This window comes from Anopheles stephensi, chromosome 2, assembly GCF_013141755.1.
Source record: "Anopheles stephensi strain Indian chromosome 2, UCI_ANSTEP_V1.0, whole genome shotgun sequence".
In the NCBI taxonomy this organism is placed as follows: Eukaryota; Metazoa; Arthropoda; class Insecta; order Diptera; family Culicidae; genus Anopheles; species Anopheles stephensi.
This window is the reverse complement of record NC_050202.1, coordinates 79,129,719-79,155,211: the sequence shown is the minus strand read 5'-3', so window position 1 is coordinate 79,155,211 and position 25,493 is coordinate 79,129,719. Positions and strand designations below refer to the sequence as shown.

General features: G+C 44.4%; 5 protein-coding genes across 14 annotated transcripts in view; 1 reads left to right on the top strand and 4 right to left on the bottom strand.

Annotated features, from left to right (window-relative positions):
* Positions 1 to 3,066, top strand: part of LOC118505428 — a 33,219-nt gene extending 30,153 nt beyond the window's left edge. For all 9 annotated transcript variants that reach the window (XM_036041197.1, XM_036041196.1, XM_036041195.1 and 6 more), the window contains one exon: positions 231 to 3,066. In XM_036041197.1, coding sequence (XP_035897090.1) covers positions 231 to 900 — 670 coding nt within the window. In that variant the 3' untranslated portion in view covers positions 901 to 3,066. The remainder of the gene's footprint in view (positions 1 to 230) is intronic.
* A 7,071-nt stretch (positions 3,067 to 10,137) lies between these two features.
* Positions 10,138 to 12,283, bottom strand: LOC118505427 (peroxisomal membrane protein 11C-like). 2 transcript variants are annotated; one of them, XM_036041191.1, is made up of 5 exons: positions 12,079 to 12,271; positions 11,935 to 11,998; positions 11,023 to 11,387; positions 10,718 to 10,786; positions 10,138 to 10,632 (listed from the first exon to the last, which is right to left on the bottom strand). In XM_036041191.1, the coding sequence occupies exons 2-5, from the start codon at positions 11,992 to 11,994 to the stop codon at positions 10,413 to 10,415; spliced, it is 714 nt and encodes a 237-aa protein (XP_035897084.1). In that variant the 5' UTR covers positions 11,995 to 11,998; positions 12,079 to 12,271; the 3' UTR covers positions 10,138 to 10,412. The 2 variants fall into 2 exon arrangements, with proteins under 2 accessions (XP_035897084.1, XP_035897082.1); XM_036041189.1 differs by having other exon boundaries at positions 11,935 to 12,283.
* A 180-nt stretch (positions 12,284 to 12,463) lies between these two features.
* LOC118502468 (lipase 1-like) lies at positions 12,464 to 13,819 on the bottom strand. The gene is made up of 3 exons (XM_036034699.1): positions 13,796 to 13,819; positions 13,034 to 13,750; positions 12,464 to 12,954 (listed from the first exon to the last, which is right to left on the bottom strand). The coding sequence occupies exons 1-3, from the start codon at positions 13,817 to 13,819 to the stop codon at positions 12,550 to 12,552; spliced, it is 1,146 nt and encodes a 381-aa protein (XP_035890592.1). The 3' UTR covers positions 12,464 to 12,549.
* Positions 13,670 to 16,023, bottom strand: LOC118505426 (lipase 3-like). Its single transcript, XM_036041188.1, has 3 exons — positions 15,602 to 16,023; positions 14,780 to 15,490; positions 13,670 to 14,711 (listed from the first exon to the last, which is right to left on the bottom strand). The coding sequence occupies exons 1-3, from the start codon at positions 15,803 to 15,805 to the stop codon at positions 14,328 to 14,330; spliced, it is 1,299 nt and encodes a 432-aa protein (XP_035897081.1). The 5' UTR covers positions 15,806 to 16,023; the 3' UTR covers positions 13,670 to 14,327.
* Positions 16,024 to 16,117: 94 nt separating this feature from the next.
* LOC118502467 lies at positions 16,118 to 23,903 on the bottom strand. Its single transcript, XM_036034698.1, has 7 exons — positions 22,717 to 23,903; positions 21,586 to 22,317; positions 21,106 to 21,515; positions 20,009 to 20,084; positions 18,439 to 18,663; positions 17,600 to 18,304; positions 16,118 to 17,542 (listed from the first exon to the last, which is right to left on the bottom strand). The coding sequence occupies exons 1-7, from the start codon at positions 22,870 to 22,872 to the stop codon at positions 17,150 to 17,152; spliced, it is 2,697 nt and encodes an 898-aa protein (XP_035890591.1). The 5' UTR covers positions 22,873 to 23,903; the 3' UTR covers positions 16,118 to 17,149.
* Positions 23,904 to 25,493: the final 1,590 nt, after the last annotated feature.

The following is a 25,493-nucleotide window of genomic DNA, read 5'->3' as shown; positions in this document are numbered from 1 at the left end:
TCTCCAAACAAGATCATCTGTTGATCGATTCACAAGCAGGTTGATAGCAAATTAACACACATATCATCGTTCGTTTGTGTTCGAAATGTGGGTTAAAAGTTCGAAAACACAGAGAGAGTGTTTTCCCGTGACCGACCGGCATTAAAAATGTTGTCTGGTACCATATAACACGAGAGCATAGTTTGAAAACGTATTAAAATGTGTGTGTGGTGTGCTTTTGCCCCCCTTAGATACTTTTGCCGTTCCTGCTGGCAAATACAACATAGCCGGGGAGTGTATCTGCAAAATCACAAACCACTGACAAGGAATTCAAAATTCACTGCTATCATTGGAGTTGGTCCCCAGCAGCAGCAGCAGCAGCAACATGTTTCCAGCAGCTGCGGCAACAATGGTAACCATCACCAACAACATCAACCATCGTCGTATGATCACAGCTCGTACTACAATGGGCCACAACATCACCACCACCACCACCACCAGGCGGGTGGTCATCATCATGGTAGTGGATCCGGTGGCCATACGCCGCACAATCAGTACCATCATCACCACAGCAGCAGTCATCATCATCAGCAGCAAAGTAATCGTTTAGGGCTGCTGCAGCAACAACAATACCGCGCACTGGCAAAGTCTCCATCACCTTCGTTAGGTAGCTTCACCGAAAGCTCTAGTAATGCCAGCAACGGCGGCAACACTAGCTACCCTAGCAGCAACAGTTCTAGCCCTATTGGAAACAACACCCGTAGCAATGCCAGCAGTTGCACTGCTAACAACAGCCTTAACGTCAACACAAGTAACGCAGAGAGCAGCAGTGGTAATAGTAGTGGTGACCTGCCACAACTTAACTATGGTGCCGGCGGCAACGGTGGTAACGGTGGTGGTGGTGGTGGTTTGCTCATTTAAAGTCCCAAGTTATTTAACCGGAAGTTCTAATTATTTATATCATATTCCATTTTCTCTTTCGATAATTGATCCAATTTTTCTTCTTTTGTTTTCCGTCATTTGTGTGGGCACACACGTGAGAGCGCGTTTCATTTTGTTATTCGCCAGTTTTTATTTCAACGGCGTTTTTTCTCTTTCTTCTCTCTCGTGTCCTTTATTACTCACTTCTGCCCACGGCGGCGGGGTGGTTAGTATTTTAGTGTAGTAATTGTGTTTTTGCTATTCTGCTGCTTTGAACCATGCTTGCTTGCTTCTTTGTCGCCATGGGCGCGCCAAGGATGGAAATTGTAATTTTAATTCAAAATTTCAAACCTGAAAATGTGTAGCCAATCAATAGAAAGGCGTGTTGGAAACGAATTTCCTAGATTGAAATTTTCTGTTTACCAATCGTCAAAACAGCATTTAGACGAAAATGCTTCTATTCGGTTGGCAGTCACAAAAAGCTGGACCCCCCCAAAACACATGCAGAAGAAGAGTTTTTTGTTGTTACAATTTTGATGGCTTACGTGGAGGATCGCTTCAGGTAACGTTTGAATCGTTAATTTTACCCAATAGTATTTTAGTGTTTCCTTTCATTTGCTTTTGTTGTTGCAAGACTATTGCCGTGTTTAAGTTAGCGCACAGAACTGGCGGATGCGACCTCAGTGAAAACAGATTTTACTCTTCCTAGTTTGCTTGTTGCACTAGGTGGATTAGGATTGAGATTCACATGGGTCATCTATATCATCCGTAACACATAAAAAAAGTGAGCAAAAACAGCTGTGTTTTGTACACTTTTGACGACCATGGCAAAGCGATCCTCCTCCACGCCGAATGGCGCCCCCTAGCTCTCTCTCTAGTCGCGCGCGCGCGGGTCATTCGAAAAGAAACCCCCCGATGCGTGGTGTACCTTTTTTCCTTTTCGTTGTTGTTTTTTATGATCGTGGTGTTCTCACGGCAAACGGATTAAAATCATATTCATATCGAGACATGGGGTTTGGGAGCCCTTTCCTTCCGCTTTCCGCGTGCTCGACGCGATTTAGCTGCAAGCAAGCATGATTTCAAAAAGCAGACAAATCCTTCCTTGGTACATCGTGATGATTTAATTTATTGTCCAGAAATCGATTACCACCACCACCGACCGTGTTATGACCACACATTGCACAGATCTCCCTAGCTGCCAACTACCACGATACACACAGAGCCTTACACTAAGACGAAGCAGATGCTCGCGAGATCAAGATCCACCCCTCCCATTATACGTTCAACGTACTTAAAAGGGCGGGGGGCGCAATGTGTTGTTACTATGATCACTGTTTTTAAAACGCGCACACTCCTTCACACAGTTTAGTGTCATAATTTTGAGGCAAGCACCTAATCGTGTAGCAAATTTTGATCCCAACCCCAACTTCCTTACACGCGCACCGTTTAAATGTTCGATGGGGGGGGGGGGAAGAAGAGGAGAGGTCTTTGCTGTTTTTATTGTTGTTAAAAGCCTATGTAACGAATCCCCCCCAACTGGTCGATTGGCACCTAAGACACACATCCGTTGTTGAGAATCGCTGCGAGATACGGTGATGTGTAGAGGCATGCGTTAAATTATTGTTTTAATGGTAGGAGTGCATTTTTCACGAACAAGCGCCAGTTTTATGTGAAGGGAAAATTGGAAGGAAGAACTGGAGGGGAACACTTCTCCTAGGGCAACACACAATCGAAAAGCACAGTTTTGTTGTATGCTTTGGTCGTCATGTAGATTTTGGGGGATGCATTTCTGCCAAACCCATCTCGGGCTAGAGCTCGGTATACATGATTGACTTACCGATGGGCTTGCTAGGTTGGTTAGTAGTAATTGTGGTTGAATGAATTACTCTCAAGAGGCAGTATGGCATACCAGCGTGCGATGTGCAGAGACCAGTGAAGCAGGAAGTGGGCTTGCTGCTTGCATTGAATTTTGAAACAATTTTCTATTTATGCCGTTATTTATTTGGCGCGTTCGTTCTTACATGTTTATTTATTCATATTTATATCAAGGTATAATATTCCCCATTATGCCACACCATTTCTGTGCGTTCTAACTTTGCACTATTATTGTGTTGCTGCTTACTTTCGATACAATGAACTGTATAAAACACTGAGTGTTCAGTACATTTTTGTTGTTGTCTTGGCTATATTTTTATTGTAACACATAAAATAGCAGCGTTCGTTGGCAGCAATATGGTTGTTGCTCTTTATTCGCTACACCGTTTTTGTTGATGCTTTGCTGGCTTCTTTCTGTATCAATTTCTACGTTTTGTTAAGAGTTAAAAGAATAAATCAAACATACAAAAGCATTTTAAGCATATAAGCAATATTTGCATAAAACATGGCATTAATCACTGAGCTGAGCAAAAGGCACTGCTACAAGAAAACACAATTGTTTAGCAGTTGTACCAGCGTATGAGAGTGCTCAACATTTTCATTTTCATCTGTTTTTTACATACTTTATATATCATCAGAACCGTGTTTTAGTTTGATTTATAGTAGCGTGCGTATTTGTTTTAATGGATCGATTTTTATCTCAGTGTTCCCTTTATCAGAATATTTTTTTAGTATTGCTCCTGCAATTTAAAATCCATAAAATGCGGGTTGCTTTTACATTCTCAAACAATATGTGTGTGTGTGTGTTCATTAGTGAATTTAATTTGCCTTAAAAATAAAAACTTACGCATGTCATAGACAAAAGGTGGAAAACTCGTCTAGAGGACCATACAAAACAACCTAGCTAGTAATGGGATATAAATTGAAGCATATTTTAAAATAAATAAATCGTTCGTGTTCTACACAAATGAACAAAAGTATATATGCTCATGGTGCGCTGGTGCATTGGAGGGGACCGTAAAACATTAAAATAAGAGTAAAAACGCCAACCGCACGCGTTCATATGCCAAAACAAAATAAGAATGCATACATTTAGGCGCAAATCAGTGCATACGCTAATTGACTGGTATTTGGAAGCATATGTGTAGAAGTCGGATATACAAATGTCTATATTTTTTTACAATACAATTGTGGAAACGATTCCAAACACCACACATAACATACAATAACATTGCGACAAACAAACCAATACCGATAGTGCGATAGTTGAATGAAATATTATAATTTGTTGCCAATAGCTGTGCTGCAAGCCCAGCTGTGTGTGCATATACAAATAGAGCTACCTATGGTGAGACAATAATACTCATAATTCGATCTGTTGCATTGAGTAATTCAACGTGCGAAAAATATTCTACAACGTTCAGGAGATCTAAGTATATTTTGGTTCTTTTATGCTCTTAACTTTTTATTAAACGATACGTTAAAATATTTGACGAACACAACATTCGTTAAAACAGCCGTAGTCCGCGAGCGATCGGTATCAACTACTCTCTCTCATTCTCGCTCGTGCGTCACACCCGCGATCGTGCGTCACACCCGCGATCGTGCGTCGATAGTCGCACGAACGAATGTCGACGTCGAGCAACTGGCTGCGTCCGTAGGGCCGCTGAGGCCGCGCTCTCACAACACAGGTTCAGTAAGTGGCGTAAAAGTTGAAGTCCTTATGTTCTGATTTGAAGGACTTATATTGCAAAACACTTGTTCAACCTGTCCAGCTGGCTAGAATCGGACAAAGCAATTTTACTTTTATTTCAATAATGATACTAACATTTTTTGAGTCTTTTGTTTGGTCATGCACTTAACTTATAAACTACTAAGGTAAATATTACACCAGCAAAACTTGTATGAGCAGAAGCAAACGGTGGTAAAGTAAAGAAAAAAAATTACTACATGATTACTCATCATTGCATAGACTTCAGAGAGTGTATAAGGTGAAATATCGAGCTTCAATTATTTAATCGACGATTTAATGCATGGTTAATATGGTTAATATCCGTATTTTGAGGAACACTGTTGATTGTTTGGTAGTATTGTACCTACCTGATGCATATATAAATATATATATATATATAGTAAGTATAAGGTATACAGGAAGATGCAAGAAGCAACACAAAGCCCAATTACGATAATAACGTAGACTAATGAAAATCAACTATTGTTACAGGAGAGCGCAACTTTACGCATCTTTTACCGTAATAATGATAATAATATTGTGTTTTTATTTGTGAAGAATGGCTTAATGTGTTTTATCATGTTTAGAAAAAGCCCCCATGCGGAGGAAGGTGCACATTCATACACTCACACGAATTCTTATTGTAGACGACTCTCGTATGTAAAGTGTGTCGCATCACACTCTTCTTTAAAATTGGAAGTGTTTTTATGTTGTTTCGTAATTGGTTTTTAGTGTCGATAAAATCGTGTTTAAACATGTAACGCATTATTTCGACCTTAAACATTTCCAAGTTTATGTAGAAAAAAGCGAATGTATTAATCGCGCGCGGGGAAGAATAGTACTAAGACACATCTGCAAATTGAAACAAGTTTATTACATGAATAACAAAATGTGCCTGGCAATGTTTGAAGCTATTTCATTAACATCAAGTGTGTGTGTGTGTGCGTTGAAGCATAGTGTGATTGATTTCAGCAAATAGCAAATTGAACGAGAAAAAGGAAGGACAAAAACAGGTCGATTAAATACTTAAAAAGACACATAAGAAATTGTGTTTCGATGATGAGATATGGGAGGGGTGTTATAAGTTATTTCAGAACAGCAGGGAAGACCTCTGTCTCTGGCGAAAGTATCGGGGAAAATTTGAACGGTTCGTTTCTTACGACATTTTTAAACGAAATTAAAATTCAAAATCCTTTTTAAATATTTATTGTTTTTTTTTTCTTTTTATCCGACTGGAAAACTTTCCAAGGTTGCAAAAGAGGGTGATCGACGATGATACGAATTGTTTTTAGAAGTAAACAACTCTTATTTAGTTTTTGTGGGTTAACATAAATGATTTTAAATTTATTCAAAGCAGCGGGGTTGTAATGGCAGAAATTTCATTGAACTTGTGCATTAAATGGGATATGGAGTAAGTTGACAAATGAATGTTAATAGTGACTGATTTTTGTAACACACAATATGGCACCGATTAGTGTACTACAGGCGCCGATACTGTCTCTATCTATGCTAATTGCACTAAAAAAAAAAGAAACTCATGTGTTTTTTTTAACTAATGGAAAATATTTAATTTATAATTTATAATATTTTTAAGTGATATTGTGTGTTGTTTTTTTCTTCATAATTTAATTTTTGGTAGAAGATTCGAGAAGGCCCCCCCTAGAATCTTCTGTGTGCAGCACTGTGGCCTGTCATTTTTATTGCACAGTGGGATTTTTGCATGGTCATAACTCGTTTCATACAAACATTGTGCATTGTTCCCTAATACTGTTACTGGACAGCGAGTAAAGCATGATAATATACATTGTAAGAAGTGATTTGAAATGTAATTATTCTTATGTTTCCTCCTTTTCTGAATATCTATGCCCGGTAAAAAGTATCCATCGAACCAATGTTCCGTTACAGTCCGGGAACACCGTGAATGTTGTAAGCCTGATTGATCACTCCCTGCGTGACCAAAAATTATTACGTAGCTCCTATAAGCCAATACAAATGGTCAGGTTAGGGGGAGAGGGATTTAATCAAACAATAAGCAATATTTCAATCGACTTTATTCAACCATTTTTGACCACACAAAGTGCACTGTGAAGCTTTCGCAACGTGTACTGCGGATTGCATACATTCAGGCGTAAATCTTACAGTTTTTACATTTTGTTACATTTACAATTTTGTCAGGGGGCCTTCTCGAGCCTTTACCGGTCACGTGGTTGCATGTTCTTTTAGGGTAGATATCATTGGAATATTGGCTGTAGAAGAGGAGGGGGGGGGGGGGGGGGGAGCGCGGTGCGTATTTTAACTTTATCTCTGAAACATTGTACACAATCACCATGTTGCTTTTCCATGGAATGATAACGCTGATGAATGGAAATCATCGGTTAGAAATAAAACGTGGACACGATTAAATAACCGCCTGCAATGAAGAAACGGAGGAGAGGCCGGGTGGCTGGTTGATTTTTGAATCGTGTTCTTATTTATGGCCAAATTATTGGCAACATTTTAACTGTAATATGCACCCTGCGGTTGTGTACATTTTAAAACGTTTCGTTTTGCGATTGGTAAAACAAAAAAATATGGTGCAATTTGCTAGTAGAAAGTAGGGATACCACCATGATATTTTGGCTATTGAAAGTCACGCTTAAAAAATGGCAATAAATTCTTATCCTTTGATAGACTAACACATTATGAGGCAAGCATGAGTAATGCTCCTTTTCGTTTGTGTTTGAACTTATTTTATTAGACAAAAGTGTAAACAAAATTACCTTAATTTGGAACAAAAAAAAAAAATCATTGCACTCGATTCACACAACACACCTAGAGAAAAACAGTGCACAGAAGATTGCAAAAAGTGTTTTTTAAATTTATTCTTGTTTTAATAGTAGTACCATTTTATTCCTCCATAAATTTCAACAAAGAACAAAGGAAATGGTAAAAGTAGCGAAAGGAGGGCGTGTGGCTTTTTTTGATTGATGTTTTTAAAACAAACCAGACTTAAACGAACGAAACAAACACAGCGTTTGATCGACATTTTATGTATATTTTACTACTATACTCGTGTCTCGTGTGTGTGTGTGAGTGTGTTTTATATTGTAGGCAGATAATTTTAACACAGGTGCATTTTCAACTCCTTTTTTTTGTTGTTGTCTCGTTACTTACTAATTTATCAATTGCACTAGACAAGAGTGTCGCACCAGATGTGTGCGAGTGTTTTAACATATGCGTTTTTTAAATCTATTTTTATGTATTAGTGTTGTTTTGTTTTTGTTACTCATGCATGGTGCTACAGAAAGAGAAAAAAAAATCGAAGCAATGGTGTTTTGTTTTACAAAAAACGAACACAGAAACGAAAGAGCGAGGAGGAAAAAGATAGAGGAAACAGTTTTTACGACACTACAGTAATTTGTGCTCAATTTTAATTAAAACAATTTTGACTAGTGTTTGGAGTGAGCCTCCCTCAAACACACACCCCGCGCACCACAATCGGAACCAAATTTTGAATTATTATTTCGAAACAGAGAGGGACTGATGAATGTGTGTGTGTGTGCTCTACACTAGTTGTTATTCGCAAAGCAAAGGAGCAACATCGGAACTGAAGCGAAAGTGTGTGTGTGTGTGTGAATTATCTTTACCTGTTGTGGATGGTAAGGGAGAAGAAGGGGTGTAGTACACACGCGGCGTGGCAACCTAATCAAGCAATAAGTAATATAATGATAGGAATGTGTGATTGTGTACGATCATATAATATACGCTTTGACTTTATATATATATATATATAGCCTGCTTCCGTGCTAAATTCGTGCACACACACACCATCGTACTTGTGAAACACGGGGAAGCTATTAAAATAAAAAAATGCGCCTTTAATTGGAGAAAGAAAGTCGGTAACACAATCATTTGAACACATATAAGCGATACAACTGTAAGAGTATTAGCATATTTAAAAAAAAAGAATTTAAAGAACAAACACACATTGTTACAGCTCTTGACACGACACGGAGGCGCGCAAAATCGTAGGACCAAAACTCTATATTAACCCAGGATAAAATCTAGCACACATCATCCTTAACCTCTCTCCGCTGCTGCTTTAAACAGGTTCTCTGATCATACTAAACCAACACTAAGATATATAAAATGACCGTTTTGCCCTGAAGGCATAATACCGCTAACGCGCGCTCCTTACAATCGACAGTATCTTCCTTGGTTCGATACAATTTACTGGTATCGAAACATAACATCAATGCTTGGATAATCATTATACTATATACACATACTATGGTGAAGCAAATAAGCCAACAATAAGACAAAATCAAAATATTAAATTAAACCTGATACTGCTTTTGATGATGATGATGTGTGTGTGTGGGTTGGAGACATATGAAGGAGGAGAGAGGAAGTAGGGAGAATAATTACATGAAAGTAATAATTTTAAATCATTAGTGAAAGGTTTTGATTGATTTTGAAATATTTACAATAGGCTCCCTGATTGATACGTTTCGAAATTTGCGCAGAAAACTGGTGGACAATATTGAGGATGCCTGGATATGTTTGTTGATGAAATGATCGAATCGAATTACGGTTCAAGGCGGCTGCAAGTGTTGAGGGAGAAGGGTTGCGCATATGATACACAGAGCAAGCACGTTTTATATCATTCTGGTATTACTTGCATCTCTTTCCTAAAGTAGTATCGTATTGTGTTTGGGGACAGTTCCCCCCCAAACACAATGACACAAATTCAACTACAAGGCTCCTAGGCTCATTCGTATAGACAAACGCTACTTTCGTATTGCGAGCAAATCGAACGACATCTTCTTTCTTTCCAAAGATGAAAAATTTAAATCGAAAACTAAACAATAACACAATCCTCGTGCTACAACAACCGAACAACACTCCCCCTCCAAATCACCCGCCAGTTAAACAGACAATATGAAAGACATACAGGAAAGTTTATGCACACATACAGTAATGCTGAAGGTAAGGAAGAAAGCGCCCTAGAACATTACTGACCTAACTCTTCGATATTGGAATGCTAGGAGAAGGACATTAGCAAACGCAAAGGCTGACCCCCAGACAAAGCAGTCAACAGCGATTGGATGGAAGTGTTGGGAGTTTTATGTGTGTGTGTGCGTATGCAGTTACTAGACTCCGAAGTAAACGAGATATTAAAGATGTATGATTTGCACTAGTTGGCAGCCGATCAGCCCCCCCTTAAGACCAAAAGCCATTAAGGCATAGTTGATGTGACAAAACGAAAAGAAGGAAAAGAGAAATACACCATAAAATGGATGATTTTTTAAAAAAGATATGAAAGTAGCGAAGTACGGTCATCAACTCTGTCATGGCACACTGTTGAGTGGCGCGCGAACACAGGTTATTGCGTGTATTAACACTGGGCGAGCGGAATCGGGAAGGCGGCGGCGCGAGTACAGCAGAACTGATCAAAATGGACTTTGTATTAACGCAAAACAATAATAATTGTAAACAATAACACAACTACCGAACACTACTATTTACTCCAACCAAACAAGAAGCAGCCCCAACGTTTCAGCAACCGAACATGTAAAAGAAAATCAATAAAACATACAGATTTCATCGAGAATATTACCCCGCGGTGTTTTAAATTCAATTGTTTTAGGTTGTGTCGCATTATTGCATTTCGTTTGTGCATGATTGATCCTTTATTTACATGTCAAATTACTGACTAGTTTTTATTTGCTACTTTTTTACAATAATCCTATAGAAAAGCTTACAGCATATCATAACAAAAATATCAGCTTTCAATGAAAGACCCGCGTTAAGTAGCCGATCTGTGATTGGCCCAATAATACACTAATAACGCCTAGCAGCATACCTTGCTACCGTCCGGGGGTGATGCAGGTTTGTAATTGTGCGGAAACAAATGTGTTAGCAACTAGCAACTCTGCTTAACGATTCGCTTCTTAGCAACGTACTGGTAGAGGCCCAGCAGTGACGATATGCTGCCGATCAGTCCTACGTGCCAAGTTTGGAAACGACCGCCCCAAAGCATACCCTTCGGCAGAGTGCTGCCGGCATGGATCAGATCCAGCGACAACCGCAGTATCGATATGGCCTCCATGCGTTGCTTTATCAGCAGCATACGGAATGCTTGGCTGCAAAGGATAAATGGTGGATCAAATGGGCTTGTTGCTATCATCGGTTTATCATTTCTTGGTAACAAAAGCATGTAGAAATTACCTGCTTTCGTTCTCCTGTTTATCGATACATGATTTATGTTGTTCCATCACGGTGAAGCTTCGAATGGTCCTGGATAGGGACGGGGGAAAAACCATAAAACAATTAGTACGAAGACGGGGACACTCTTTATACGGAGTTAATCCATTTCAAGGGAATGTGATAAAGCCAATGGTCAGGTCAGTATGGCGCAGCGGCTTCTATCTCCATGCGAGCAGTTTGCATAGATAGATAAATCCTCCACCCCTTAAGATATGAGATAGGATAATGAAATGAGATACTAAAAGCGCATTGACTTTCTTACTTACTTCATGAGATTGAGGTAAATCGAAGCGACCCAGAGCATAGAATTGATCGTGTCCCAACGGGTGGGGTTTTCAACGTTCAGCAGATTGTGCTCGATCAGCCAACAGATCTTGTCCACTGGATAGTAGGCATGATCGATCAGGTTCGTGACGAAGCCGATCAAACCCATCCAGCGGTCCGGTTCCTTGCTGCCGGATCCATAACTCAAACTGTACGCCAGCATGGGCAAATCGTCGAAAAGTCGTAGTGTGGCCCGGGTTTGCGACATCTTGGAACTAAATATAGCGAGCTTTTTCGCCCTCGTTGGATCCGACTGGGCGTACAGGCCGGACGCTAGCTTGGTAGTGTAGCATAGTGTGCGAATGATCTGTAAAGAGAGTGAATAAGCGAGGAAACATTTAACGTTTCATTCCTTCTTTTTTCTTCAGACGAGAACAAGGATCGGTTATGACCAATGAGCAATAAAAAGAATGGAATTCATTCGGCAAGTGGCTTAGGGGTGTGCGTACACACCTTCTGTTGTGCCGCGGGGGGGAAAAAAAACCGGTCTGGCGTTTAAAATTGTGCGCCACTTGTTTTTGGGCCCCACGTGCCTGTGCGGTGCCACTGAATCGATCATTTTCTAGCACTTAGGAACATGTTTTAAATATTACTCTCCAACGAAACCATTCCCTTCAGCAACCTTCGTGCTCGTTCTGTTATCGTCATGAAGCGCACAATCCCCGCGCGCCCAAAAACTGTAACACTCACGCTCATTGTTACATGATGCGGGAGGATAAAAGTGAAAGTTGTTTTCAGCCCTGCCTAACGGGGCACAACCAAACACTTTTGTTCGACGTGGAACTTTCGGTGCACCGTCTTCCGGTTTCGAGCGGTTGGCCACCACCGGGACGCAAGTATCGCATCATACGCACCTTATCTCGGCCGGTATATCCGTCCAGCATATCACAGATTTCGTTCAACATTTTACTCATCTTACTAAACACCGAGCACCGTAAAAAAAAGAAATACAACTCGTTCGGCAAAATGATACTTGCTGACTGACTCAGATTCCTGACCTCTTGGAGGTGTCTGATCAAAAACCGCACACTTATCACTTTCAATAACGACTAACTAATCTTATCATCTAATCCCACCGAACACTGACAAGACGAGATAAAAGATAGGTTAAATATAGCGAAAATTACACACGGCAAGCGAAAGGTTTGTTTCGTTGCCTGTCCACGATATCGAATGTTTTGTATCGGATACCGCCGCAAACAAAATGTAATTGTAAATAGTACCGCTGTAAACAAGCTGTGACAGTTTCGGCGCTACCCAAGCAACAGACAAGCTTGATGCGTAACGTCAAACGATGTAGTTCAACAATAACAAATGAAATGAACAAGTGAAATGAACTTCTACTTCTCTTTGGATGAAAAATAGTGAGTTTTTATTCTCATTTTTGTTAAATCTGGGTTTTTTTTTATTTGTGCAGTTTCAATGGTCCATCACTGCAGTAAGCTATATTGTAGCGTGGTTGATCTAGTTTACGGGTCGGTATTGAGCCCTTTTTCTACCTGTAGCGAAATTTTGCGCGCATCATTTCTTAGATTAAATAGAATCTTGCTGTACAGCGTCTCTTTGACACGTTTAGCAATCAAAAAATCAATGTGTGTGAATTTCTTACCACCAATGGCACGAAGCTCGCGCACGTTTGGCAGTACTGTTGCAAACCGTCGCACATTTTTCGGATGAACAATCCAATCGTTTAATGCGTAGTAGATGTGGACCGGCACGTCGGATAGTGTGAGATTGTACGGCTTAACGATACGCTCCGTGTTGTCCTCTTGGTATGGCCGAAAGATACCGCTCTGCATAATCTGGTTGTAGTGCTTTGGTTCCTTGAGGGAAGCTCCCGACGGACAGTGACCCATCATGGCCTGAACCACATGCTGTGGAAGATAGCGAGGGAGCGTTTTGTTACGAAATGTAGTTATACGCTACGTTTGTAGCATCCCATTTAAAACTCACCATATCGATCGATTCTGAGTTCGGGCCGAACAGATTTTCAAACAACACGATACACGGATTCCTTTTTGCAAACGGTGGACACATTGTTTGAATGAAACCGTTTTGCTGTTCCGACCACTTGAACAGCTCGCCCATTTGGGCGCTCTGCGTAATTGGGATCAGAAGCGGCGAGCTTTCGGAGAGCGAAAGCAGCAGTGGACTGCGCACTTTATCCAGCAGAACGGCGGGTGCCATCGCGTGAGCCAAACGGATCTTACCGTTGTACTGTGGTAAGCTGCTGGTCATCGTGAAGTATGCCGTAGCACCTTCGGAGTACCCTATGAAGTAGATCTGCTGGGACGGGGGTTGCGTTTTGTTCAGAATGAAGTCGATAATGGCCGGCACATCGTAAGTGCCCTTTTCGTGCCAGGAAAAGTTCCAAAACTGCGCTTCGTTCGGTGACATGCGCACGTGCTGACGAGAGTAACGATTGCCCCGGGTATTGCCAAGCCACACGTCGTAACCGGCCCTGGCCAGCTGGTAGGCAAGTGCATCTTCCGGCCCGATCAGCACCCAATCGGCCGAACTGCCCAGCAAACCGTGAATAATCAGTACCGGTAGCAGCTTCCGATCGGGACCTTGCTTTCGTACTAATTGATGTACTCCGAGCTGATAACCGTCGGCCGTTGTTACCGTGTGGGCTAGGCCACGGTAACCGTACTTGTTTATTAGCTCTATCTAACAATGAAAACACTGCTGTTTTGCTCGATTGTCCAAAAATACCACCTTAGAAACATTGAAACTCATACTCACAGTAGTAAGTTGCCCATCGATTTTGTCTATCGGAAACTTGCCTTCGGTGGGACCAGTCAGAAACCAAACCGCAAGGAATATGTTCAAGTTGAGTTGCATTGAAAATGTGCCTGCTTAAAATTCAACCGTAAATGTGTAAAACATTTATTCAACTGAAACTCTGTCAACACGTGTCTACCAGAGTTGATGAAGACATCACACGTCAGTGCCGCATATCGTTCTATGCATCGGTTATTAAATTGAAACCATTTCGGATTGTGGTAATTAAAAGTGAATCGTTTCGGTAGTTAAACAGTTTGGAACGCGGCTTACAGATGGACGAAAAGCCAACTCTACACAGCCAGTTACGAACTGCGAATGGACCAAAGCAGCAAGCTGAGGTGTAACTGTGTCTGCCGCAAATAATTTACACATTGCCTCTATTTTATGTTGATATGTCAAAAACATTATTTAACCTGTAACACCTCTAACATCTAGCATTTGATTAACAGTCTCAAATGGCTTAGCTTAATTCGCGCAGCTGATCGAGGATCTTATCGTACACAAGCGCACGTACCCGTTTCGCCGCCACAAAGTCGAGATGGTTAAAGTTGGGATCCTCTACCGCCGCCATCGAAACCAGGTTAGGCAGCTCGTCCGCTAACCGTACCACGTTGGCAGGATCTACCATCCAATCGTTCAGCCCGTAAAACATTACGATCGGTGCAGTCACAGCCGTCAGATTGTAGCTCGGTGGATACTCCCGTCCATAGTGGGCGAGATTTCGTTCCTTTCGTGCGTAGTCAAACTGCTGAAAGCGACCACTAAGGTTTAGCTGGGCGAAGTGTAGCAACTGTTTACTCGACGCTCCCGAAGGATTGTGACCGGCGATGACGTGTTGTGCTAGCTGAAGCAGGAAGCAAAAAGTTTGTTAGAAAATTGCGAGCTAAGGGAAACATCCTGTAAGCATCCTACCCGATCCGTTCCATTGGGATTGGGACCGACCAGCAGCTCTATCAGTCGGACACAAATGCTGTGCGATTGCCGTGGCGGACAGAACGCCCTTTGCAGTGCGTACTGTGCCTTGTTGTGGGGCAGCACCTGCCACAGTCCCATCGTGTCGAGGAAACACTTAACGGCGGGACTATTCACCGCCAGCCATCGAAAGATTGGACTGCGCACGTGCTCCACATAAACAGCCGGTGAGAGGGCGTACATGCGTGCGATTTTCTCATTGTACGTCGGTCGGCTGGAAGCCATCACGAAGAATACCGTCGTTCCCTGGGAATAGCCGATATAGTGCAGCCGGTTGGCGCGGGTAACGGTTAGGATGTGATCGATCGTGGCCGGTAGATCGTAATAGCCCATCTCGTGCCAGGTGTAGTCCCAGTAGGCCCGGGAGTCTGACGTGAGGCTAGTGTGACGGCGCGAGTACCGGTTGCCACGCAGATCCGGCAACCACACATCGTAGCCCCGGTCCGCCAACAAATAGGCAAGACTGTTGTTCGGACCAACGATGAGAAAATCGGCCGAACTGGCAAACAATCCATGGACCAGCAGTATCGGCAGCGAACTGTTGGTTGGATTATCCTTCGGAGGAATTCTCGTTAACGCTAGCACGTATCCGTCGGCGGTGGTGACTTCGTGCTGTTCTATTGGATATCCATATTTACGGATCAGTTCGGACTAGTGGTAAGAAATCGAAAGACATATCAACTCTTCATTTTCCCCTATACAAAGTCACAAAAACCATGCCATTTTGATCACAACACCGGGGGGGCGCCCTTTTGCTCTCACCGTTTCCAGCATTCCGTCTTCTTCGTCGATCGCAAAAACACTCTCGTACGCACCGAACGTAACACGTGTAGCAGTCACCACCGGGAACACAACCACACCGATCACCAACAGCCATCGTCCGATAGAAGTAGGAGCACCTTTACAGAACGCACGCTGCCGATATGGGCAGCCGTGGATTGTATTTCCGCATCGAACTGCAGTCATTTCTGCACTGACGAGCTTGCTGCACTTTCTTCAGCTGCAACCGGTGCGCACTGGTCGCTGCTGTCGTTGCAGTTCCAGTGGTACCACGTGCTGAACGTCATGGTCAAGGTAAACGAGCGGGAGATCAGTTGTCCTTTGCCTTGACTCTAGCTAGATGTTACCCGATCGGAGGCTGCAAGCGTAGTTAGTTATTGCGCGGCCGGCTGTTCCGCATGAATGTAAGTGGCAGGGCGAGCCGGTGATCGGGTAGTGTCGCTTGAAGTTGTGGTTGCTGTCAGCTGTATTTAAATTTTTCGCTTGAGGCCGCGTTGATTATTATTAAATTGTAAGTTTATTTATTACTCTTCAAACTATCAATCTCGAAACGGTAAAACTACTGGAGTAATATTAAAAGTATAAAAAATATTTACAAACATCTGCTACGACTGTCCATATCAGTGAAACAATCGTTTGATCATACATCCTATTGTACTATCACAGTGCAGCAGCGAACTTGATTATATTGTGTAAAACAATTTTTTTTCCAACTCCCATACGCAATTTTCATCCGACGTAATGTCGATATAAATCGATACTGTCCGTAGGAATGGCAATCAACATTCCACCATCCACGACGATTCCCATCCGCTACAACTCCACTGAACGCATCCCATTTTCTCCCAATTCTCGCAAACGACAATTTAGCAAGATTCCACCTGGGGTAAGGGAAGCAACACCGAGCTCCCCAATGCTGACAGAGCGTAAATCATACCTTTCCGATTGTTATCTCGGCTAGTAATTCGAATGCAAATATAAACATGGGTGGGGAGCCTTATGCCCCGGTGCGGCAGGTAGCAAAGCAGCAAATCAAATTGTGAACCTGCGAACTTACCGATGCTTATTATCTAATCACGCCAACTGATTGTGGGTTGGTGGGGGTGGCTTACACACCGATTGGAGGAAGTAGCAACCGATCGTAGGGGGAGGGGGGGACGTGTCTAGCCTAGGACGAAGATGATGATTGCAGGTGGAAAGTTCAGCTCAATTCCAGGTCGCTGTTGTCCGACGACTGGTTGCTGGCTGATGATGCACTGTTGCCATTCTAAATTGATCAGCTTATTTTGTGTAGAGGTGTGATTAGATCATGCTTGCAAGGTGTACTTCCTGATGCGATTAGGTAGTTGATTGTGGAATTAGGCAAAGATACTGTATAGCTTAAAAAGATCTAGATGCCTAGTGTGAAAGCTTTCGCTTCTAGTTTAATCTTGGGGATGAGAATAGCGTTTAGAATCTAGAGTGACAAGGTTTTAAAATATTTGGTGGGCGAGTGTTAACCTACACCTCCGTGACCTGCGCCACGTTCGATCATAAACTCCTATTAGTCCGGTTCTCCAGATCGCTAAATATACGTTCGTACACCATTGAGCGTGCATTTTTGGCCATCGTAAAATCGAGATGATTAAAGTTTTCATCCTCCACCAGGTGCATCGTTGGTCGCTTGGACAGCAACCGGGAAAACCGTACGACATCCCGTGGATCAATCAACCAATCATTGACGGCGTAAAAGATCGTAACCGGAGCAGTGACCGCACTCAGATTGTACGCCGGAGGATTCCAGTGGCTGTAGCGTTCGGTGTTGTTGCGTCGCCCATAGTCAAACTGTCGGAACTTACCGGAACGCTGGAGCTGAGCGTAGTGCAGCAGTTGCTTGACGGAGGCGCCGGCTGGATCGTGTCCGGTAAGCACTTGCATTGCCACCTGAAAAGGATCACAACAATAGGAGACGGTTCCAGCAACAACGCATTCGCTACCAACCATATCGGTCATTGCCGGATTCGGGCCCACCGTCATGCTCACAACCTGCATGCAAATGTTGTCCGGATCGCTCACCGGGCATAGCATGCGTGCCATCTCGTACTGGGAATCGGTGTGCGGCAGAAACTGTTGCACCCCGAACGCATCGAACAGATCCTTGAGGGTATAGACGTGCTGCAGCAACCACCGAACCGGAGGGCTTCGTACGCGCTTCAGACATACGGCCGGCGACAGTGCATACATGTGTGCGATCTTCTCGTTGTACTCGGGTCTGCTGGAAGCCATCACGAAGAATACGGTCGTGCCCTGCGAGTGGCCGATGTAGTCCAGCTGACGAGCTCCCGTCTGCCGGAGGATGTAATCGATCGCAGCCGGCAGATCGTAGTAGCCCATCTCGTGCCAGCTAAAGTCCCAATATTCCGGCGAGCTGCTGTTAAGGCGCGTGTGGCCTTGCGAGTAGCGATTGCCTCGCATATCCGCAAGCCACACATCGTAGTCCCTGTCGGCCAGCAGGTACGCGAGACTGTTGTTCGGTCCAATGATCAGAAAGTCAGCGGAACTCGCGAGCAGACCGTGCACCAGCAGCATCGGTGTCGGGTGGCGCTGCTTCTTGGGTGGAATGCGGGTTAGGGAGATGATGTATCCGTCTGCACCGGTCGCTTCGTGACTTTCTACGGGATAGCCATACTTGGCGATGAGCTCCGGCTATAATGAACACAACACAATGTTCACAATTTACTCACACCTTTGCACCACACACAATGCACACCACTCTCATACACATTCCTTAACTCTTCATTCTCATATATCATTGCACATTTCACTCATATCATCCTTACCGTACGCAGGGCGCCATCCTCGGCCTCAATCGCAAAAAAGCTGCCAACGTCGTTGACATCACCGGGACGCTGCCGTTTGGATGCAGCTTCCGTGGTTCGCAGCAGCGCTCCAACCGATAGCAATACGATCGATGACAGCAGCAGGGTCGCCAGCTGCCCGGCATTAGAGCCACGACTTAGAATCGTACGTTCTGCCGCGTCTGATGCCATTCTACTACTGACACGCTAGCACGATCGGAAGGAGAACAGCTTTACGATACGCGCGTCTAACGATTCTAATCTAATACCCACGCTATCATCATCCCGTGATCGGTCGGACGCGCGCACCGAGTTCCCACCGAGTACATTAAGCTGTGTTACGATATCGGAGGGCTACAATACTGTTCCTGCGGGTGTGAGCAGGGTGGACACAATACACCCTTCAACTTGTGGGGACAGCAAAAAAAAAAGAAGAAAGTAGGAAAGCTCATTTGCAAGTACTGTGTGATGCTAAAGTGCAATGTACTGATCGGAAATGTAGGAGCAGGAGAATGGAGTTGTAGCATACCATTCAGTAATGGTCCCTAGAACATTCGATTATTCTGCGTTTTTCATGCTCTAAGTGACAATAAGGCGCGTCTTGCAGTGCTTTTTATTGCCGTTGAAAATGAAGGCGAACCGATCGGAAACAGCCTTGCTTCTTAAGGCAACGATCCCGAACCAGTCAGCGTGTCGTGTTGATGATACAAAATGTCCTTGATAATGTCACGATCGTTGCGAATATGACTACATCCAGTGAGGAAATACAGAGATATTTTTTCTTTTGTGATTAAAGACGAAGGACGAATGTCATACTAGGTGAAGCGGTTCAATAAAACACGTTACGAGCTCGTGCCTAGCAACCAGAGAGCTTTCAAAGCTTAGTCAATGCAGTAGAGCTTTCGTCGATCGATCGATCGAGCAAACTGCTCGAAAACGTGTGGCGATTTCAAATTGAGGCTCACTTCGACCGTTACACTTTCTGTTACGCACGAGTTAACTGGCGTTTATCTTTTATTCATAAATGTGCACATTATGCAATTTACCCTAATTGTGGATTAAAACATTTCGACGATATAATGCTTTACCGGTTACAATAATGTAAAGAAAAAAAATCAAGCTATAACTATTATTACTGATATCACCAAGGTGGCAACAAATTCAATTTAACCCAGCGATAGACTTGACTATATCTACCGTTACTATATCTATCCAAAAGTTAGTTCATTTTAAATCAAATTGAATATTAAGGTTAGGTTGACAGCAAAATGGCTAGACCTCTCTCTCTCTCTCTCTCTCTCTCTCTCTCTCTCTCTCTCTCTCCCCCTCTTCTTGGCCTAACGGCCTCTTAGGTCATGCCCGCCATTTCTGGCTTACTAGACCTAATGATACAACGTAGATGGATAGTCAGTCCTCACTACGGGAGAACGGTCAGAATGGGATTTGAGCACCGGTTCTACCATATGAAGACCGGCGCCGTTGTAGCATCTACTTCCGAGCCGCCCTTAAATTCCGTTTAATTTGTTTCTGAACGATTTTTCTTAGCGGTAACTATGACGGTGCTCTGGATGTTTGATACGATAGGATCGGTTTCAAATCTTATCTGAATCGTTCGCCCGTACACAGGACTGATTAATCAATTATGTGCAAAATTATGAGATCAATAAGCTGTTTTGAAGAACGCATTTATTTAACAATATAATAACAGTTGTTTTTTATTGTTCTTAATTTCGTAAAACATTTCCCTGAACACACACTGAACACTGAAATGTATAACACAACACAAAAAAGAAATGGAATTCTAATTTTAATCCTCTCCTTATGACCTTAAACGATATGCACGACGTATCGATTCCCTCTCGCCAATCATCTCATTAGCGCTAACCGACCTGTTACCACACAAATAGCAAGGACTGCGGTTATGATTTCACCGCACTAGTCCTATGTTCCGGAAAAAACATGATTAAATGTATCACAGAGACCGCGCGGGACATCGTCTATTGATACGCCCGGCGTAATCCTCTCCCCGCGTCTTTCACCTCACTAATCGGTCCAACATGAACAATTCAGAGGTCAGATAGCAGCATGTAACGGAGTATCGCGTCAATGTTTGACAGCTTCCGACAACTTGTAAAGTTTGGTGATGAAGTTTAAGGCCGCTTATGTTGTGTCAGCTTGCGTTGATAGTAGTAGCTCAACCCTGCGCGTTGAAGCAATTAATTAATCACACAGAAGGCATATGCTCGTCGCACTAAGCTGCTGAATGGTGGATTAAAACTATCTTGTTCACCACCATAATCAATCATCACAGCTCGCAAAGCGGGTTTGGGTGCGATCCGATATTCACCGTGGTTTGGGGGGTGTCATCTTAACAAACTATGTGGCCGGTAGCAATCACACGAACGACGGTACGAGCTCACCAACAGTGATTAGCTGCAACCAATGGCAGTAATTAGACGTGGTGCATTCATGTTGCGCGCGCTGAGTAATAGGTAACTGTGTAATGGTTCGAACACACCTTCCACTCATTAGAGAGTGCAAAAGCTTCGGGGTTGGGAATTCTCCAACAATTAATGCGCTACCGGTGTTAGGCACCCGGCGTTTGGGCTCAGATCAGATCAACACATCCCGGAAGCACGGTGGTGTGGCTAGTGTGTCGAGTTCGCGGATGATGTACCACCGTCGTACTGGTCCAGTTCCTGGAGCAAAATCGAATTCATCAGCCGGGCTGAGTTTTTGGCCAGTATGAAGTCGCTGTGCGTGAACCGTCGGTCAGCGATCTGATGTACGGCGGCCAGATTCGGCACTTCGTCAGCTAGCTGCAGTGCATCGCGAAAGTTAACCACGTGATCGTTCAGCCCGTAGTACACTACGACCGGGATGGTGGCCCGGGTGAGATTGTACAGTGGGGCCGACGGTCCTAGGGGCAGAGCGTTCCGTGCGGTTCTGAGTGGACTGTACCGTGCAAAACGCGACGTACGGATGATCTGCGAGAAGTGGTGCAGTTGGCGCAGGGATGCTCCGGCCGGAAAGTGTCCGAGGAAAATTCGCAGCATCTTCTGCAAATGAGGAGAGAGGCGGGTGTTGAGGAGAAACACTATTCCGACCACACTCCAACGTCATACTTACATCATCCACCTGCGGCGGATTCTTGCCCGCCACATCGTACAGCAACTCCCGGCACACGGTCACGTTCGCGTCCGGGCACACGATCTTCACCAGCGGCGCGATGAATCGATTGTTCGGTAGGATCTCGTGCCGACCGGCTGCATCGAGGGCGGCCACCAGCGGATCAGCTAGCTGCACAAACGTACGCACGATGCGTCCCTCGAGCCGGTACATGTACACCGACGGCGAGATGGCCTGCATATCGATCAGCTTCGCATTGTACTCCGGTCGTTCGGACAGCAGCACAAACAGCACCATCGTACCCTGGGAAAAGCCCCCGTAGTGCAACTGCTGCTGGCCGGTCACGGACAGTACGTGGTCGATCAGGGCCGGCACATCGTACAGGCCAATCTCGTGCCAGGAAAAGTTCCAAAACTCTCGTGCCCGGTCCGGATCGAGATGGGTGTGTTTGCGTGAGTAGCGCGTGCCACGCGCGTTGCCCATCCACACGTCGTACCCGGCATCGGCGAGCAGGTAGGCAAGGGCACGCCCAGGACCCATCAGCACCCAGTCGGCGCAACTGCTCAGCAGCGAGTGCATCAGAAAGATTGGCGCATTGCGGTACGGGCGTTGGGCCGGTTGGCCGGATGCGGCACGGCGGCCCGGGATGCGGTACAGATCGAGCAAATAGCCATCCTCGGTTTGTACCTCGTGGATCTCGATCTCGTAGCCGTACTTCCACACGAGTTGTGGCTGAGAAAGGGATAAAATGGTTTGTGTTGGTGGATTAGGGTGGGAGAATGAAGGTGACAAACGGTTCATGGGGCTGATATAAGCCTTTTAAAGGATCTCTTTTGATGCTAACTGTATTGGATGAATTGCTCTTCTTTTTGTTGTTGTTCCGAGCGAGTTCTTGAGCATTCGTCCAAGGTTCTCTTTATATGAGCTCGCCTAACTTCATTCTGTTTGCAGTACGAAGTCATCGTTAACACTGTTGCTAGTGAGAGATATTCACACACCACTTGACATTCACCACCAACGGATCCTGGAAAGGAGTTTTCGGGACTCTCGACACACGCAGGACTTCGTACTTCAAACATTTGCGGCTACACTTCCCGACATCGACAGCCAATCAGCCACAACAACACTTACCACCGTCAGATACGCATCACCATCTTGCAACCGAAACGGAGGATCCTCGTCAACCGCAACCTCATCCTCCTCCCTGCTCTCTTTCCGTCGTTCATGCTGATAGTAATGGGCTGCGAGTAGCATCGGCAACATTAACAGCAACACCGGTAGCCGCATCTTTCTGCACGTTCAGGGCTTTCGTGCGTGCCGGTAACATCGACCTGGACCGGTCCACACAGCTTCAGAACGATCCTTACGCTAGCGCTATCGCGGTAGAACTAATCGACCGACGATCGCGCGACGTTACCGGTAGCACATGCTAATGCCACGGACGAATAATTGGCATCTTGTCGCGCGAGCACACACACACACACACACACACACAATGGGCTACCACCAGCACCGGCAGCACCGAAATCACACGTTCTCTTCTCGCCGTCCACCATGTCACGCCGTCCGATTCGCTTCTGTTCGTTTGCCGTGAACGCTCACGGAGGCTTTTCGTTTGCTGGTGGAAGCTACCGACCAACTGCGAGGAAGGGATAAGCTTATCCGGCCATGCCAGGATATTACGATTTTCAGTGTGTTCTATCGCTTTTCCCACACAGTAGAAGGAGTGTACTTGGCAATTGTTGTCCACTAGTAGCAGGTTCTACTTAGATAGAGATTTTTAACATTCCAACACACTCAATAGGTTAAGAGGTAAGCAGCTGCAAACATAACCTCACATTAGAATATATTAGAAATAATAAGGTGTGATTAGTGGTTTGATTCGGTTGCTCACGCGAATCCGCCCATCAGAGATTGCGCTAAGTAGGGAAGTAACCGGTTGACGGGTAACTCTGATGTTGTTCCTTACATATCGGTAATTTTAAATCACAACCACCTAACTGATTGTGCGTCTATGTGTTTTGGCTTGACATTTCAAGTTTAAATATTTTGTTACAAAATAGTTGTGTTCGGTTTACCAACAAATTATTCTGTGCAAAAAAATTCGGAGATCCGAAGGATTGTATTTACGTGAGCAATAAACGATAGGTTTGTTTTCTATCCAAACACCGTGAACCGATCGCTGCAGACCCGGAACGGGTGCCTGGTAAGACACACAACAACAGGTGCAAATAATAAAACGGGCTTAAATACACAGGGAATAGCAATAGAAAAAATGGAGGTTGATGTACTAAAAAGTCGTCGTTTCTGTCTAAGCGAATTTAGACTTGGGTGCCTTTTTAGTGCGATCCTTTGACCCCCCCCCCCCCCCCCCCCCCCAGCTGGGATTGGGACACAAAATCTGCGTGATTGAATTCGCATGCACTATTTTGCCAAAGTCAACCGTAGGAGACCAGAGCCCAGCCCCCGTGACAATCTAATCAAAATGTGGATAATCTGCCGGCGAACGGAGTGACAAGGGGGGAACCCTAGGGAAGGGTGGACTGATTAGCTTGGCCCGGACTGGACGGATTCGCAGAACCTGGGTGACCTTAATTAGTGCTGCCGATGACGACCGATCAATCCCAACCTAGCCCAACCGGACCGGAGGTTGCTTTCTGATTATAGGTCACTCCGTAAGGGCACTCGGGTGGCTGGCAGCATTGCAGCATGAGCGGCGGTCGATTGTAAATGAGGTTTGATGTACACGACCGACGAGCGAACGAGGGAAGCAGCGAACGAAGGGTGCTAATCCAATGCTGCTTCACTCCGAATGGCCAAAGAAAGAACGTGCGTTTCGTCTGCCGACCCTGGAGCGTGCCGGACCTCGATTAACAGGCACCCGCACGTCACCGAAATCGAAAATCGCGCTTCGATGGAGTATTAAAGTAATAATTGAAATAGAAAATTATCACCCAAATGGCAGACGCGAGCAAGCAAACGCGACACACGCGATCGTGCCGCGATCGTGGCTTTTCGTCTGGTGAAGCGGGCGCGAGATAATTATTTGCTAGCTGAATTGCTCAAACCCAATCATCAAGCTCGGCACATCGGCTGAAAGTTAACAGTGCACCAATTATCCTTTTATAGGTTCTCTTAAGACAGGAGGATGCCGTTTGCATTTGCACCATTTGCACACCAGCCGAGTGCTGCTCTGCTCCCTAATAGATCGCGTTTGCTATGCCGCTTTAGAACGATTCATACCGCGCAACATACCGATTCATACCGGAAACAATTCGAAACTACTAATGGCAACACATTTGCGCCGGAAGGTTCACTCGATCACTGCTCGATGGAGCTTCTTCAGGTGCGTCAGGTGCGAACGCAGTCTGGGTTCCGGACATCGAAGAAAACCGCGGCGCTAGGCAAGGTCGTCTCGTGCCGTCACGCACCGAAACTGTTGATGGTCAGAGCCGTGCCGTGGCGTAACCTTTCACCGTTTGGCTAGCACTGTTTCGCACATTTTTAATGGAACGATGGTACAAATCGTAGGAAATGGTGGAACTCGTTAAAACCTAAAGTTGACAGGTTACAAAGGCGCCAGCAGAATGCGTTGATGAGGTGTGGAATCGAATGAACGTTACGGTAGTGACTGTTCATTGATATCGTTTGTGGTTTGCTTAAGCGACGACGAGGCACGTTTTCTTTGTCCCAGCACGAGTTGCTCTAGTTTGCACGCACCTTTGATATTTGCGAGCAAAAATAGCAAAAAAAATGTTGTAAATGCAATGTTGCTGAAGGTACGATAGTCAAAGCAAATTTGTTGTAAAATATGATAGTCAAAAGACAAAGAAGTTTAGAGAAAAGCATGTACCACACAAGATCCTGTACTTCATATAATTATGTTTGGATTATCAGCGTGCAAGGTT